Source organism: Arvicanthis niloticus, chromosome 7, assembly GCF_011762505.2.
Source record: "Arvicanthis niloticus isolate mArvNil1 chromosome 7, mArvNil1.pat.X, whole genome shotgun sequence".
Classification (NCBI taxonomy): Eukaryota; Metazoa; Chordata; class Mammalia; order Rodentia; family Muridae; genus Arvicanthis; species Arvicanthis niloticus.
The window spans coordinates 37,671,796-37,685,695 of NC_047664.1; the positions used below are offsets into that span (position 1 = coordinate 37,671,796).

A 13,900-nucleotide genomic window follows, 5' to 3' on the forward strand; every position below is an offset into this window, starting at 1 on the left:
AGGAGGTAGATCTCTATGAGTTTGAAGCCAGCCTGGTCTACAAAGTGAGTTCCAGGACAACCAAGGCTATACAGAGAAACTGTCTTGAAAAACCAACAAACAAAAATCCACAAGCCAACCAACAAACAAAAAATCCAAAAATAACAAAAGCAAACCACAACGTTTAAGAACTCTGGGATACAATTAACAGACAAATTCAAGAATCCATGAGATAAAAAGAGATGGGAAAAAAAAAACACTAAAAGTTTATAGAAGCTCATCAATGAAAACACAACATAATCTGTCCAAATTTAAAGAGACTTTGAAATACAAAAGGCATGAGAACTCAAAATAGACCCAACCAGAGAAGAACCCCTCTGGTGAATATTAACACATCATAGTCAAGATGTTAAAACTACAAAGTCAAAAGGTTCCGTGGTTATGAGCACTGGCTGCTCTTGCAGAGGACCCAGGTTTGATTCCCATCACCCACATGTCATTTCAATCTATCTGTAACTCCAGACCTAGGAGACCCTGCCCCCTCTTCTAGCCTCCATAGACAACTGGCACATGAAGACAAAACATCCACACAAATAAAGCTTTTTTTTCATTTGTTTTTGAGACAGGGTTTCTCTGTGTAGCCTTAGCTGTGCCCAAGCTCAGTTTGTAGAATAGGCTGCCTTGAATTTAGAGATCCACCTGCCTCAGCATCCTGACTAAGTCCTGGGATTAAAGGCATGTGCCACCAATGCCTACCTAAAATCCTTTGATCTAACTTCTTTTTCTAATCTATAATCAGAATGATTTTTCCCCCCAAGAAAAGGTTTCTGTGGCTATCTTGGAACTTGCTCTGTACACCACGCAGGCCTTAAACTCAAAGAAATCCACCTACCTCTGCTCCCTGAGTGTGTGTACCATTGCTGCCCAGCTGAAAAAAATTTTTTTAAAGGATGGAAATTAAAAAAAGAAGAAAAAGAAAAGAAAGAAGAAAAGGTAGAAATTCTAAACAAATGAAAACTAAGAACAAGTTGATATACTTATTGTGATATCTGATAAAGTGGACCTCTAACCAAAATGAGACAGAAGAGGTAAGAATACTGTCAATAAGGGAGCATAATCAAGAAGACCTAACAGAGGAGTCCTGGTCCATCCCCAGGAAGTTACCCATCTCTTTCAAACTACAGAAAGTAGTAACAGCCACTCCATACAGGATAGAGGAGGTAAGAAAGACATACGGACTGTCTGCTGGTCCAGACTCCTGCAAGCAAGGAACCCAAAGCCCTTCCTGACACCACATGGCACGAACACCCAGGAAGGAGCTGCTAGGATTCCACCTGGCTCATAGCAGCTTGTTTCTTCTAGACTGCCAAGGATAGGGAGATTGTAGCAAAGGGATCACTACCAGATGGAGACCAATAACCTTCGTAGGCAATCTGCTCCCAGAACAGCCAAAGGTGCTTGGCAGGCCATGCCCAACAGGCATGGACACCCTAATTGCCTACACCTCTCTTGAGTGCCATAAGTGGTTTTCAGTGTCCTTGTTGAACTTTGCTAGGGCACTGGGCAAGCCAGCCTGAACTGCCAAATTCAAACTATAAAAGAACTCAGAAATTGGAAGAATCGCTTGGGTTCCACCATGTTCTAAGGAAAGGGGGTAGGAGGAAAGACTTTTTCAAGGACCCAGGTAAAAAGCGTGATGATGGCAAACAGGGGAGAGAAAGGTAGCGCCCATTCCATTAACAGGATGCCGCAGCACAGTGGGGAGAGAACTCCAAAACTAAAAATGAAATCTTTTACAGGAAACAAAACAAGCTGGCAGTGTGGTGCACACCTATAATCCGAGCACTCAGGAGGCAGAAGCAGGAGAATCTCTGTGAATTCAAGGCCAGCCTGGTCTACAGAGAGAGTTCCAGGACAGGCAGGATAATGTGGAAAAACTCTGTCTCAAAAAACCAAAACCAAACAACCAAACAACCAGAAACAAACCAAAACAAAGGACAACAAATGCAGTGATACAGGGGGTATTCAGTATGTGCTAGTGAAGTACAGCTCAAAGGCTGCGCCCAGCCTTCTTCTCAGTCTCCAGTACAATAAGAGGAGGGAGGGAGAAAGAATATATTTTATATTTTAAGACATACTATTTACTTATAATATCAGCATTTAGAGGCTAAGACAGAAGGATAATGGGTTCAAGGCCAACCTGGGCTATATAGTGAGAAAAGACTTTGGTAAGCGCTGTTCTCACTGGGCACTTTCTTGGCCCACAGACAGACAAAGATTTCAAGAGGTTAATTGGTTTAAGTTACTTAAGGGAACCAATGAAAACTATACGAGAACCGGGCAGTGGTGGCGCATGCCTTTAATCCCAGCACTTGGGAGGCAGAGGCAGGCAGATTTCTGAGTTCGAGGCCAGCCTGGTCTACAGAGTGAGTTCCAGGACAGCCAAGGCTATACAAGAATTCTGCACATAAACCAGAAGGTTGGAAACTGAAGGTGACCTTGAACTCTTTTTCCCTCCTTCCCACCTCCCGATTGCTGGGATCACAGGAGTGCACCACACTGCCAACTTAAAAACTATATTGGGGACTGGAGATATGGCTCAGAAGTTAAAAACACCATAACACAAATGTATCTTAAGTTCCAGGAGATCCAGTGCCATAAAAATGTCCTGAAGGGCACCAGGCACACATATACATACATGCAGGGAAACACACATACAAATAAAATCAATAAACCTAAATGAACTTTTTAAAAATAAACTGGGTTTTTTCAGTTTGTGTGTATGACTTTTTGTTGTTTTAAGATTGAGCCTCATCACGTAACTCTCCTCTCTCCCTCTCCCTACCCCCTCCCTTCTCCTCTGAGAAAGAACCTCTCCCAGGACAGTTTTGTACTCACTATGTACCCAAAGCTGGTCTGAACGAGCAACTACTCCTGCCTTGGCCTCTCAAAGCTCAAAGGCTGAACTCCCACTGGAGTGTAAGCTATGATTAAACACACATAACATCTAGCATAAGGAGTACAACAAAATGATTCATATACTGGAAATCCTGCACATAATTACATAGCCATATAAACAATGAATTCTTGGGATAAACTCCTAGAAAAACGAACACAGTTTTGATTGTATGACAGTGGCTTTAAGGACAAGTATGCTTTGCCTAGTGCTTTTCCCAGAGAGCGAACCCATTTTGCATTAGAGAAGCTCACCTTTTGGGCCGAGGCAGGCCCATTGGGGTAAGGTTGGGATCTGGTTTAGGAATGGTTTTCCGGATGCGGATCTGTGAGACTTTCTTTGGTCTCTTCTCTGGCTCAGCCTGTTTTTAAAGATTAAGAACAGAGATAGGCAAGATGTAAGATATTTTAAATAAAGCTGTTATACTCAAAACATTGCTCCCTCAGCTTACAGGTAAGCCTAAAAAGTAGCTAAAGACAAATTCCCCTTCCTACCCTGGCTTCATCTCCCGTCACTGCCCCTTCATACATTAAAACAGAGCTGAACGGTTGCAACTGAGACCATCAACTGAAAGTGTTCGCTCAGTGGAGACAGGTGATGTAAAACTGAAGGACACTATCGGTTACTCATCTTCAATGCAGCAAGGCTCATAGGGCCAAGTCTCTCTCTATAAACTTTCTCTAATGCTGTTGCTGAAAAAAGGGATCTGGAAAACACCACAGATAACTAAGCCCTGCATGGTAGAACAGGAAGAGAACTGGAAGCCAATAAGGAGAAAACAGCAGGACCCAATCTCTAAAAACAAACCAAAATGAAGGTTAACAACCCCCATAAAAATCTACCATATCCTTTCTTCAATAAGGCTGGGACCAAGCTGAAAAACTCCTACCTCTCTATGCTCAGACACTGAGCTAAGGCTACTGAGTAAAGTCTGTACCCACCACGTGACTGGAGTCAATAGGAACTCCAATGCCACCTCCACCCGACACCCCGGTACTCGGCTTTTACCTCTTTCTGCTGTGCAGGGCTGCTCTGTGGTCGGGGGCAAGCTGCTGACACACCATCCAGCTCATCAAACCCAGGAACTGGGAGTTCAGGGGCCGAGAGCAGGAGCGTGCTGACAGCAGGTTCTGTTACCAAGCAAGACTTTGGCACCAAGGCAGGAAACACAGGCTCTAGCCTAGCAACCATGGAGACAGAATGAAGATAAAACCTGTATGAGGCTTGCTTTCTACTTCCAGCAGACTTTGTTTGTTTGTTTATTTGTTTTTGAGACAGGGTTTCTCTGTGGAGCCGCAGCTGCCCTGGAACTTGCTGTGAGAACCAGGCTGGCCTCGAACTCAGAGATCTGCCTGCCTTTGCCTTTCGAGTGCTGGGATTAAAGGCATATGCCACTAATGCCGAGCAGCAAGCAGGCATTTTTATTTAGTTTTGTTTTTGTTTTGCTTTTTAAGTAACTTGGTAAGCACAGGCTAAGATTCTTTAGCAAGATGGCTCCACATGTAGGTCTTGCTGTGGATCCTGGTGTGTGCATGTGCATATGGAGACCAGAAGATCGTGTGGAGGCCAGAAGACAAGTCCTTCCTCAGCTGTCCCAGCCACCTTTTTTTTTTTTTTTTTTTTTTTTTTTAAGACAGTCTCCACTGGCCTAGATCTCACCAAGTAGCCTAGGCTGGCTGGCCAGTGAGCCTCAGAACCTGCCTATTTCTGCCAATCCCTAGTTTTCTACGTGGGCTGTGGGGGGGATGAAACCCATGCCCTCAGGCTTGCAAGGCAGGCAATTTACCACTGTGGTCTCTCATCCCAACCTATGTGATCTTTTCAACATACAGATTAAAATGGTTGATGTTTCGTCTGTCTAGGAATGACATTTCTAGCCAACCTGTTTTCTAGTCACTTTTAGATAAACCTGGGTCTACACATATGAAAAATTACAAGAATATGATCCACCCATTCCAGTGTATTGGGCAGTTTTATGAAGAAATGTATAAGTGGACACTGGTGAGAAGATAGTAGTAAATGAACAGATGAACCAACCCCACTCAGAGACAAGGACCCAGGCTGGTGGTGCAGGGTGAGGACCGGTTAATGACTTCTTCTCAGACACCATGAGATGCTAGCAAGCTGGTTAATGACTGACTTCTTTTTTAAGTAAATGGTGCTAAGTATAAAACCCTACTCTTCATTATTTGATATACAGCATTATTGACTCTCAGAGATATTTGAGACTATAAACTTATAAGATTAATGAGACCAGGTCAGAGTTGTGGCATGCCTGGCCCATGCTATCAATGAAAACTAGAATAAATGTATTCTCTCTGCGCTTTCTCACACCCATCCACACTTCAGTCCTGCATGCCAAGGCTTACCTCAGGTGACTGCTGTTGGTGTTGTGGACAGCATCCATGCCTGGAAGAGGCACATTTGGTATGGTGGTGTGGCTGAAGTAAAGCACAAGTACAAAGCAGCAAGTTAAGGGAGTAAGACAAGAGCAAAGGTTTTGATGTTACTGCAGGTACTGGCAAATGACAGAGGCAAAAAACAAGCACCTCCCACCGTGCCACCACGCTCATGTGTTCACAGGGCTAAAAGTACACTAACAGGAGAGTGCTCCTAATATAAAAAGGTGTAAAGGAAAAAGACAGTAAAAGAGAGGACATGAACAAGAATGACTCTAGGGGTTATACCTTTTAATTAACTTGGTAAGCTCATATGTTAGGATTCTTTTAAAATTTTAAAGATGAGGAACAGTAAGATGGCTTTGCATGTAGACGGTCTTGCTGCCATGCCTGACCACCCGAGGTCAAACTCTGGAACTCACAGGGTGGAAGGAAAAGATGGATTCTCAAAAAATTTGCTGACCTTCCTTTCTGTATGTGCTTATCATGGCACATGTACACTTATATGCATGCACACATACATACATGCACACATATACAACAAATGGTTTTGAAAAATCAGACATAAAAGTATCTTGCACATAAAAGAACCAAATACAACAACATACCAAAGTTTCTATATAAGCAACTCCTGCACCAGGGAGGATATAAGGCAGAATGATGATGAGTTCAAGGTCATGCTGAGACACACAGCGAGTTTGAGGCCAGTCTGAACTGCATGAGACCTTGTCTCCAAAAAAATGGGGTGGGGTGGTGAGGTAAGATGGCTCAGCAGGTAAAGACACTTACTGTCTAACAATGCAAGATGACAGCCTGAGTTTAATTCCTGAACCCCACATAAAGTAGAAAGAACCAACTCCAAAGTTGTCCTCTGACTACACACAAACACACACACACACACACACACACAAAACACACCATGGCACAGGCCTACCCTATCTCCCCTTCTTCCCCCCCCCCCAAAAAAAAACTCCAAACATACAAATTTAAAAGTATAATGAAAATATAAAATAAAGATCTTATACTGTTCAGGTCTATATTAATTGTTAAAATAAATTTTGCCTTTGGGGGTTGGAGAGATGGCTCAATGGTTAAGAGCACTGGGTGATCTTCCAGAGGACCAAGGTCCCAGCACTCACATGCTCATGGCTCACTTATCTGCAACTCTAGGGCATCTGATACTTTCTTCTGATCTGCATGGGCACTAAGTACATGGTGTACATACACACATGCAGGTGAAATATCATGACACATAAAAAGTGAGGAGGCTGGAGAAATGGCTCAGCATTTGAGAGCACTGGTTATTCTTGGATAGGACCTAGGGTAATCACTTGAAGGCTCACAACCATCCATAATCCAGTTCCAAGGGCTTCATCACACTCTTGTGACTTCCTTGGGCACCATATATGTGTCATTTAGACATACATTTAAGCAAAACACTCATAGAAAATTTTTTTTAAAAATAATTAGAGGGCTGGAAAGATGGCTCAGTGGTTTAAGTGGTTTAAGATGGTCAGTGCTCTTCCAGAGGTTCTAAGTTCAATACATTTCACTCCTTAGCCCAAACTGGCCTTAAATTTCAATCAGAATTAGAATTTCAACTGTAGCAATAGTTAAGAACAAATTTAAAATGACAGAGTTAAGCTAGCCAGTGGTGGTGCACAACTTTTAGTCCCAACGCTCTAGAGGCAGATCTCAGTAGGCCAGCCTGGTCTACAGATAGAGCGCCAAGACAGCCAGGGCTAACAGAGAACCCCTATCTGAAAAATAAAATAAAATAAAACAAAACAACCTGTTCATCTAAAGAATTTCAGTAGATTTATCTAACACAATTAATTCCTTGAGGACTGTTTTAGTATAGGGATCAATTTCAGCATCTCCACTTATGCTAAGCATGCACTCTACATAAACTATACCCCACCGAAAAACTCTAATAAAATGGGAAATTTTAAATCTTAGGTTCCCTATGAGGGTGACTCTAGCTAAGACTCCTACAAGTGGGGGATTTGGAACCTGAAGTGGCCACCTCCTGAAGCCAGACAGGACTCCCAGTGGAGGGATAAAAACACCAACCTACCCCACAAAACCTTCAACCCAAAATTTGTCCTGCTACAAGTACAGGAGCAAAGATGGAGCAAAGACTGAAGGACTAGCAAACTAATAACAGGTCCAGCTTAAGACCCATCCCCATGGACAAGAACCAGTACCTGACACTATTAATGATACTCTGTTATGCTTGCAGACAGGAGCCTAGCATAACTGTCCTTTGAGAGGCTCCACCCAGAAACTGATTGAAACAGATGCAGAGACCCACAGCCAAACATTAGAAGGAACTCAGGGAGTCTGTGGAAGAGTTGGGGGAAGGATTGAGGGACCCAAAAGGGATATGAACTCCTCAAGAAGACTAACAGAGTCAACTAGCCTGGACCCTTGGGGGCTCCCATAGACTGAACCACCAACCTAAGAGTATACATGGGCTGGACCTAGTCCTCTATGTCCCTCTCCCCCAACCCATAGCACATATGTAGCAGATGTGCAGCTTGGTCTTCATGAGGGCCACCCAACAACTGGAGTTGGGGCTGTCCCTAACTCTGTTGCCTGCCTATAGACCCCATTCCCCTAACTGGGCTGCCTTGTCTGGCCTCAATGAAAGAAGATGCATCTAGTCCTGCAGTGATTTGATGTACTAGGGTGGGTTGATATACAGCGGGGCCTCCCCCTTCTCAGAGGAAAAGAAGAAGAGTATGGGATGGGGGATGGGCTACATGGTAGAGGAGAATGGGAGGAGGGGGGCTGCTCTCAGGATGAAAAATGAAAAAATAAATTAATTAATGGAAAATAAACAAAAGGAAAAAAAAATCTTAGGTTCCTCCCTCCTTCTCTCTGAGCTGGGAACTGAACCTAATCTTACAATAACCAAGCACACACCCGACTGCTAAGCTGTATCCCCATTCCTGCCCTCCTTTCATTTAGAAGGCACAATGATACTGATCAAATTATTCTCCCCTATTCCCACAAGTGAAACCATAAGAACTTCTGTCCAGCCCAGAACAGAGTGGTGGCACATGCTTTTAATCCCAGCACTCAGGAAATAGGGGCAGGCAGATTTGAGTACAAAGCCAGCCTGATCTAAAGAGTTCCAAGATAGCCCAAGCTTTCCCCTCACACCCCAAAAATAAATCTGTCCAGTTCACTACAAATTCTACAAAGTCCCAAAACCAGTGTATGCAACTGTGAACTTCTTAAGCCTATACTATATAGAAAGAAAAGTAGAAGCAACTGGGACATGACAGTTCAGACTTGTAATCTCAGCACTCAAGGCCAAAGCAAAGTATTCTTGAGTTCTGGGCCAGCCTGAGCTACAGTATCACAAACAAACAAACAAGTAAACAACCTATAATGAAAGGTTATATATCCTATAACCTATAATAAAGGATATATAACCTATAATGAAACGTTATTATATCCTATAATAAAGGATATAACTTTATCCCAGTACTTGGGAGGCAGGGACAGGTCAGATTGGTCTGTATATTCCACAACTGCAGAGCTATGTTGAGACTCTAACTCAAGAGGAAAAAGGAAAAAAAAAAAAAAAAAAAAAAAAAGATGGTGGCTGGCACAAAGAATAAAATATAAAGAACAGTGCAAATATAAGAGAAGATGCTATGGGCAAATCCATGCAAGAATTACTGCTGCACTCTCAACACAGGCTACTCCTAGCAGAGTCCTGCATTCCCAGCACTGTCCACTCTCCTTTCCCAGTCAGCAGGAGACAGATATGGAACATAATTAAAGAAAAGGAGACAAGTTCTTACCTGCTCAGGGTGCTCAGGCTCCCCTGCTGCTTGCTATGAGTGGAATGAAGAGCTGGCAATTTGAAGGTACAAGAGGGCCCGTGCTGGCTCCAAATGGACAACACTCGGCCCACAGAGTAGGGCAGAGAACAGGAGACCTTATTTGCTATAGAGGCTGGAGACCTTAACCCTTTTAGGCCCTGTGTAAACTGGGTCAAGAAGAGCCTCTGCATGATAGGCATATGACTGGAGAAGTTCCGTCTTTTTGTCCAGATTCGGTAACATCCGGGTGAACAAAGTGCTAGAAGTGTGTGAAGGCCAAGGCTAGAGCAGTCTGCTCTGGTCTGAACTATGGCAGTGCCTCCATAATCTCGGAGAGGAGCCTGAGTGTGTGTCTGACTACTGAGGCCAGTGTCTTCCCTGAATGTGGCCATCCCAGGGCAAACGTGGGACAAGAAAAAAGAGAAGGTCCACTTGGGAGATGGAGTTGAGCACTGGGAGGCCTCTGTTAAGGCAAGCCTTGATGGAGCACAGTGCTCAGGAAAAGTCCTGGAGGACTCAGCCATGCAACTGGTTGCTGCTTTCACATGAAAGGAAAATGGGACATTTTCGGTACCAAACAGCAGTGATGGCATCTTGTTGCTCAGATCTATGAAGCTCATTTTAACAGCTTCAAGAGAATAAAGTGCCAAGGGCCTACTGTTAGACCCCCTATTCCACCCAGTAGCTGCTAAATATGGGTCCAGCTGCATTGCATTATGTGAAAATCCATCTAGGAGCTTTTTATATCTGAGGCGCTTATAGTTTTTAGCCAAAGGAACAAGGGAGGAGGAATATCGCCGATATCTGAGTTTCTGGGTCTTTGTTGCCAGAGTCAGTTTGGAGGCAAGGACAGACAGCTTGTTTAGTAAGGCTGATTCTTTGGTAGGCTTCCTACAACTCAGGCTCCTCAAGGAATGGCACAGAGTAGCCTTCGGCTTTGGTATGTGGCTACGCAAGCTCTCGCTAGCTGTGGTTTCAGGTTCCAATGGCTTGGCAGGCACGGTACATGGGCTGAGAAGTCTGTGTGCTTTTGTGGGGATTCGGTTAGAGAAACTCTTTCCACAATCAGAATTTCTCACTTTACTTATTTTTCTCCGCACAATGACCGGCTCCTGACAGGAAATTCTCTTACACGTTCGATGAGGAAGCAATCTTGGCTGATATGACAAAGTCACAAAGGCACCGTGTATTTGGTCACCTCCAGCAAAGCTGGGGTCATGTTCTTTCCAGGAGGCACCAGGAAGGCGAGTACCTGTGCATAACTCAATGTCTTTCTTTAATGAAAGACATAAGCTTTCTTCTTTTGGGTATTTCAACTTCTGAAGCTGTCTAGCAATTTTGTCCTTGGATGGCTTTCTTAGGGTGACTTTTTCCATCATGATAGACTCATCTTGGTCAGTCACAGGTTGCTTTTTATTTTGCATCTCATCTGACGACATGTTTGATGACGTGTGTTGTTCCAACAGTGCATGTGTGCCCTTTTGATATGTACATTCTACTTTTGGCAAGTCCACAGCTTCCTGGTTTTGTGGGGTTTCAGTAAAATTTTGTACTCTCTGGCATTTCAAGTGGCTCTGAGAATTACCATCATGACCTTCTCTGGTGACGGTCTCCTCAGATGCTTCCCCAACAGGTATGTGACCAAATAGTCCCTTCTGATGTTCTTCAGTTTCTACTTTATTCAGTTTAATTGCTGTTTCCATTGTCACAGGCAAATGTTTATTAATAGAATTCTTATGAGAGTGACAAGTTTTGCAAACATTTTTGTCCACACTGATGTATGTGCCATCTCCTTCACTACGGTTACTTAAATCCATTGGTATTCCTTCCTTCATGTCAGACAGAACTGTGCAATCCTTGACATTTTCACAAAGCATTTCATCATCTTTGGGTTTAAAGTGATGTTTTGAGTTAGGCATTTCGTCATGAACATCAGCTGGTGAATGTTCCTGAGAAGACAGACAAGAATGCACCATCTTGATAGAGTCTTGGCACCCAGGAGACATTGAGTCTTTTAAGGATAATCCAAAAGTTTTCTTCTTGCCAAACTCAGAATTTGCTTCAAGTCTCAGTCCTTCTGTCATGGATCCTCCTTTACCGTGACGCTCACAATGACTGTAATTTAAAGATACACCTCCTCTACTCAGTGCTCTTATATTTGGTTCATGATCTACAACAGCTTTTACTTCATGATCAATGGCAGAGTCTGGACATTCTTCTATTTCATAGTCTTTTAGAGATCTGCATACTTTTTCTTTACTTGATTTTTGCATTTCAGGAGAGTCTACTGAAGTAGCAGCAGCAGCATTTGGGAGTTCTGAGTGCCAGCCAGGTGTATCTTTAAATAGAACATTCAGTTCTCCTTGAAGAGATGAGGTACTTCTTAAAATCTCGTGGTATGCCAATGTACCTTGCCTTGTACAACAACCAGAGAGACTAGATGCTTCCACACCCAGCACTCCCTCTGTAGGCTCATCTATGCAGTCTGGACATACAACATCTACCACACTGTGTGTGAACTCTTCAGAACCAGGAATATTTTCAAAGGCTCTTTTGGAATCTTTTATCTTTAAACTACTACAAGACAAAGGGACTTTACTGCCTGAGCCGATTATCAGATCCTTTTGCTTGTGGCTTAGCTCAGGGATGGTCTCTCCGTAGTCACCATTCAGTCCTTCCCTGGCTGGCTTTCCTTCACATCTGCATTTGTCTAGACTATTTTGGTTACTCTGACAGTCAGAGACTTCATCTGCTTTCTGGTGAAGACTTCCAGCTGCTTGGTACATGGTTTTAAAATGAGATGAAATAACACTCAGAGACTGGTCCACTAATGTTTCAGGACTTGGAATGTTTGCAGATTGCTTTAGTTCTTGTGTGCCACAAGCAGAGATGCTGTGTTTATAAATCTCAGTGTCTTTGTGTTGATCTTGTTTTTTTCTAACCAGTGATCTGTCACTGGTTTCCACGTGAGTAGCGGCGTTCACAGAAGCACTATGTGACACAGCTGCTGTCATTGCACTTCTGACCGTGCCTGCTAGGATGCTGCTTGGCATCTCTCTCCCAGCAGGTTCACTCTCCAAGAGGGTGCTATTTTCTACAAAATCTTCTGGTCTTTGGAAGCAGTGATTACCATACTGAGATGCATTTCCACATTTTATTTTACAGTTGCTAACTTTCAGAATATCTTTTCTAGGTTGATAGGCAACACAAGCAGAACACATGTTCTTTTCAGATGTATCTTGTGTTATGCATTGGCAGCTGAAGACACCCTGAGACTGAACATTTTGACATTCTGTGACAAAGGAAGAGCCAGCTGCTCCTCTCACACTTGAGAATAGCATGGAATGTTCACCAGTCATTTCTTTTTGCCCTTCTGAGCTTTTTGTTTTGATGTTTAAGGTTTGTATGTATGAAGAGGCACCACAGGCTTTGTCACCTTGTGGAGACATGGCTTCCATTTTTGTCTCAGCAGGAATGGTTTGAGTATCAGCAGTAACATTTACTCCATTCTCCAGAGGATGGCTCTCCTGAACAGCTCTGCACGTTGCTGAAGGCATTTCTCTGTTTACACTTGTGTCAGTTGTCACATGGTCTTGAGAACTAAGGGACACTTGTTGATGTGGAACACATTCTTGTTCTATTTTGTGTGTAACCAGTTCTCTGTTGGGAGAGCGTCCAATCATCTCACAGGTGCTGATGGGTTCATCGAAATGTGAGATGCTGTCACAGGAGGTCTGAACAGGGTTTTCTAGAGATGGTGGTAATTTTGCAGTACCTTTCTTGGGTTTTGGTATTTCATTACGTTCAGAACTTACTGGATCTTCTGGCATCAAATGCTGAAGGGGCTTTCTTTCAGACGGAAAGTCGTTGCTAAATGCTTTATTTGGCAGAGAGTCATCCAGATTTCTCTGGATGCTGACTACTGACTTAGCATCTTTACTGTAAATCTTCCCATTTAATGCACTAGACTTTACAGCTGCTTGCTCAGACTCCTCAATATTCACCAGTAAGAAAAAGCTGCTTTTCTCAGAGTGTTTCTCAGGATGGGTCACATCAACAACAGTTTTTCTATGGTCCTCAGAGTTTATCAAATTACCATGAAGGTTTAAAGTAATTTTCACATCATTTTTTTTAAACATAATTTCTGTGGCTTCAGTAGAAGAATTAAGCATAGAACTACAGCTGTCTGCAGAAGAACAACCAGCTTGAGTGTGATAGTTGCTGTGGTTACTGGATTCCACAGTCCTTTCTTCTCCACAAGTGAAGTCCTTGCTTTGATCAACCTTGTGCATTTTTTCAGATGTCTTTACCAATCCACTGCTTTCAAAACCACATTTTTCTAAGGATTTTGGACCAGACAAAGATGGTGTGAGATATAACATTTTAGAATTTTCTTCTGAGGGTTTTATAGTATCTCTGCTTCCTGTAGCAATGGCACTATCATGTGCAGAACTGTGCTTTTCCTTACGGTGGCTGAGACTCTGCTGGTGATTGTCATCTTCTTTACAGACAGGGTGTAAGTCACATGACTCTTCCTTCCCTTTGCTCATTTTGGAAACAGTACAGTTCCCTGGTAATGACAAACAAAAGGATAAATTAGTAAATCTCCACATTGTTTTTCTTTAAGAGTTACTTTTGTTAATTCAGGGTCTACAAAGGTTACAAGTTCTGTGGTAACTAAAGCTCTGATTCCCAAAGCTCACTGTCCCCAGCTGATACATGTTGAC

At 43.1% G+C, this 13,900-nt stretch overlaps 1 protein-coding gene across 11 annotated transcripts in view; it reads right to left on the reverse strand.

The window, feature by feature from the left end:
• Prr14l (proline rich 14 like) overlaps positions 1-13,900 on the reverse strand; it is a 58,444-nt gene that overhangs the window by 22,406 nt on the left and 22,138 nt on the right. For all 11 annotated transcript variants that reach the window (XM_034509023.2, XM_076938257.1, XM_076938258.1 and 8 more), the window contains 4 exons: positions 9,153-13,743; positions 5,305-5,376; positions 3,944-4,115; positions 3,190-3,296 (listed from right to left, as the gene is read on the reverse strand). In XM_034509023.2, the coding sequence (XP_034364914.2) occupies positions 3,190-3,296; positions 3,944-4,115; positions 5,305-5,376; positions 9,153-13,743 (4,942 nt within the window). The remainder of the gene's footprint in view (positions 1-3,189; positions 3,297-3,943; positions 4,116-5,304; positions 5,377-9,152; positions 13,744-13,900) is intronic.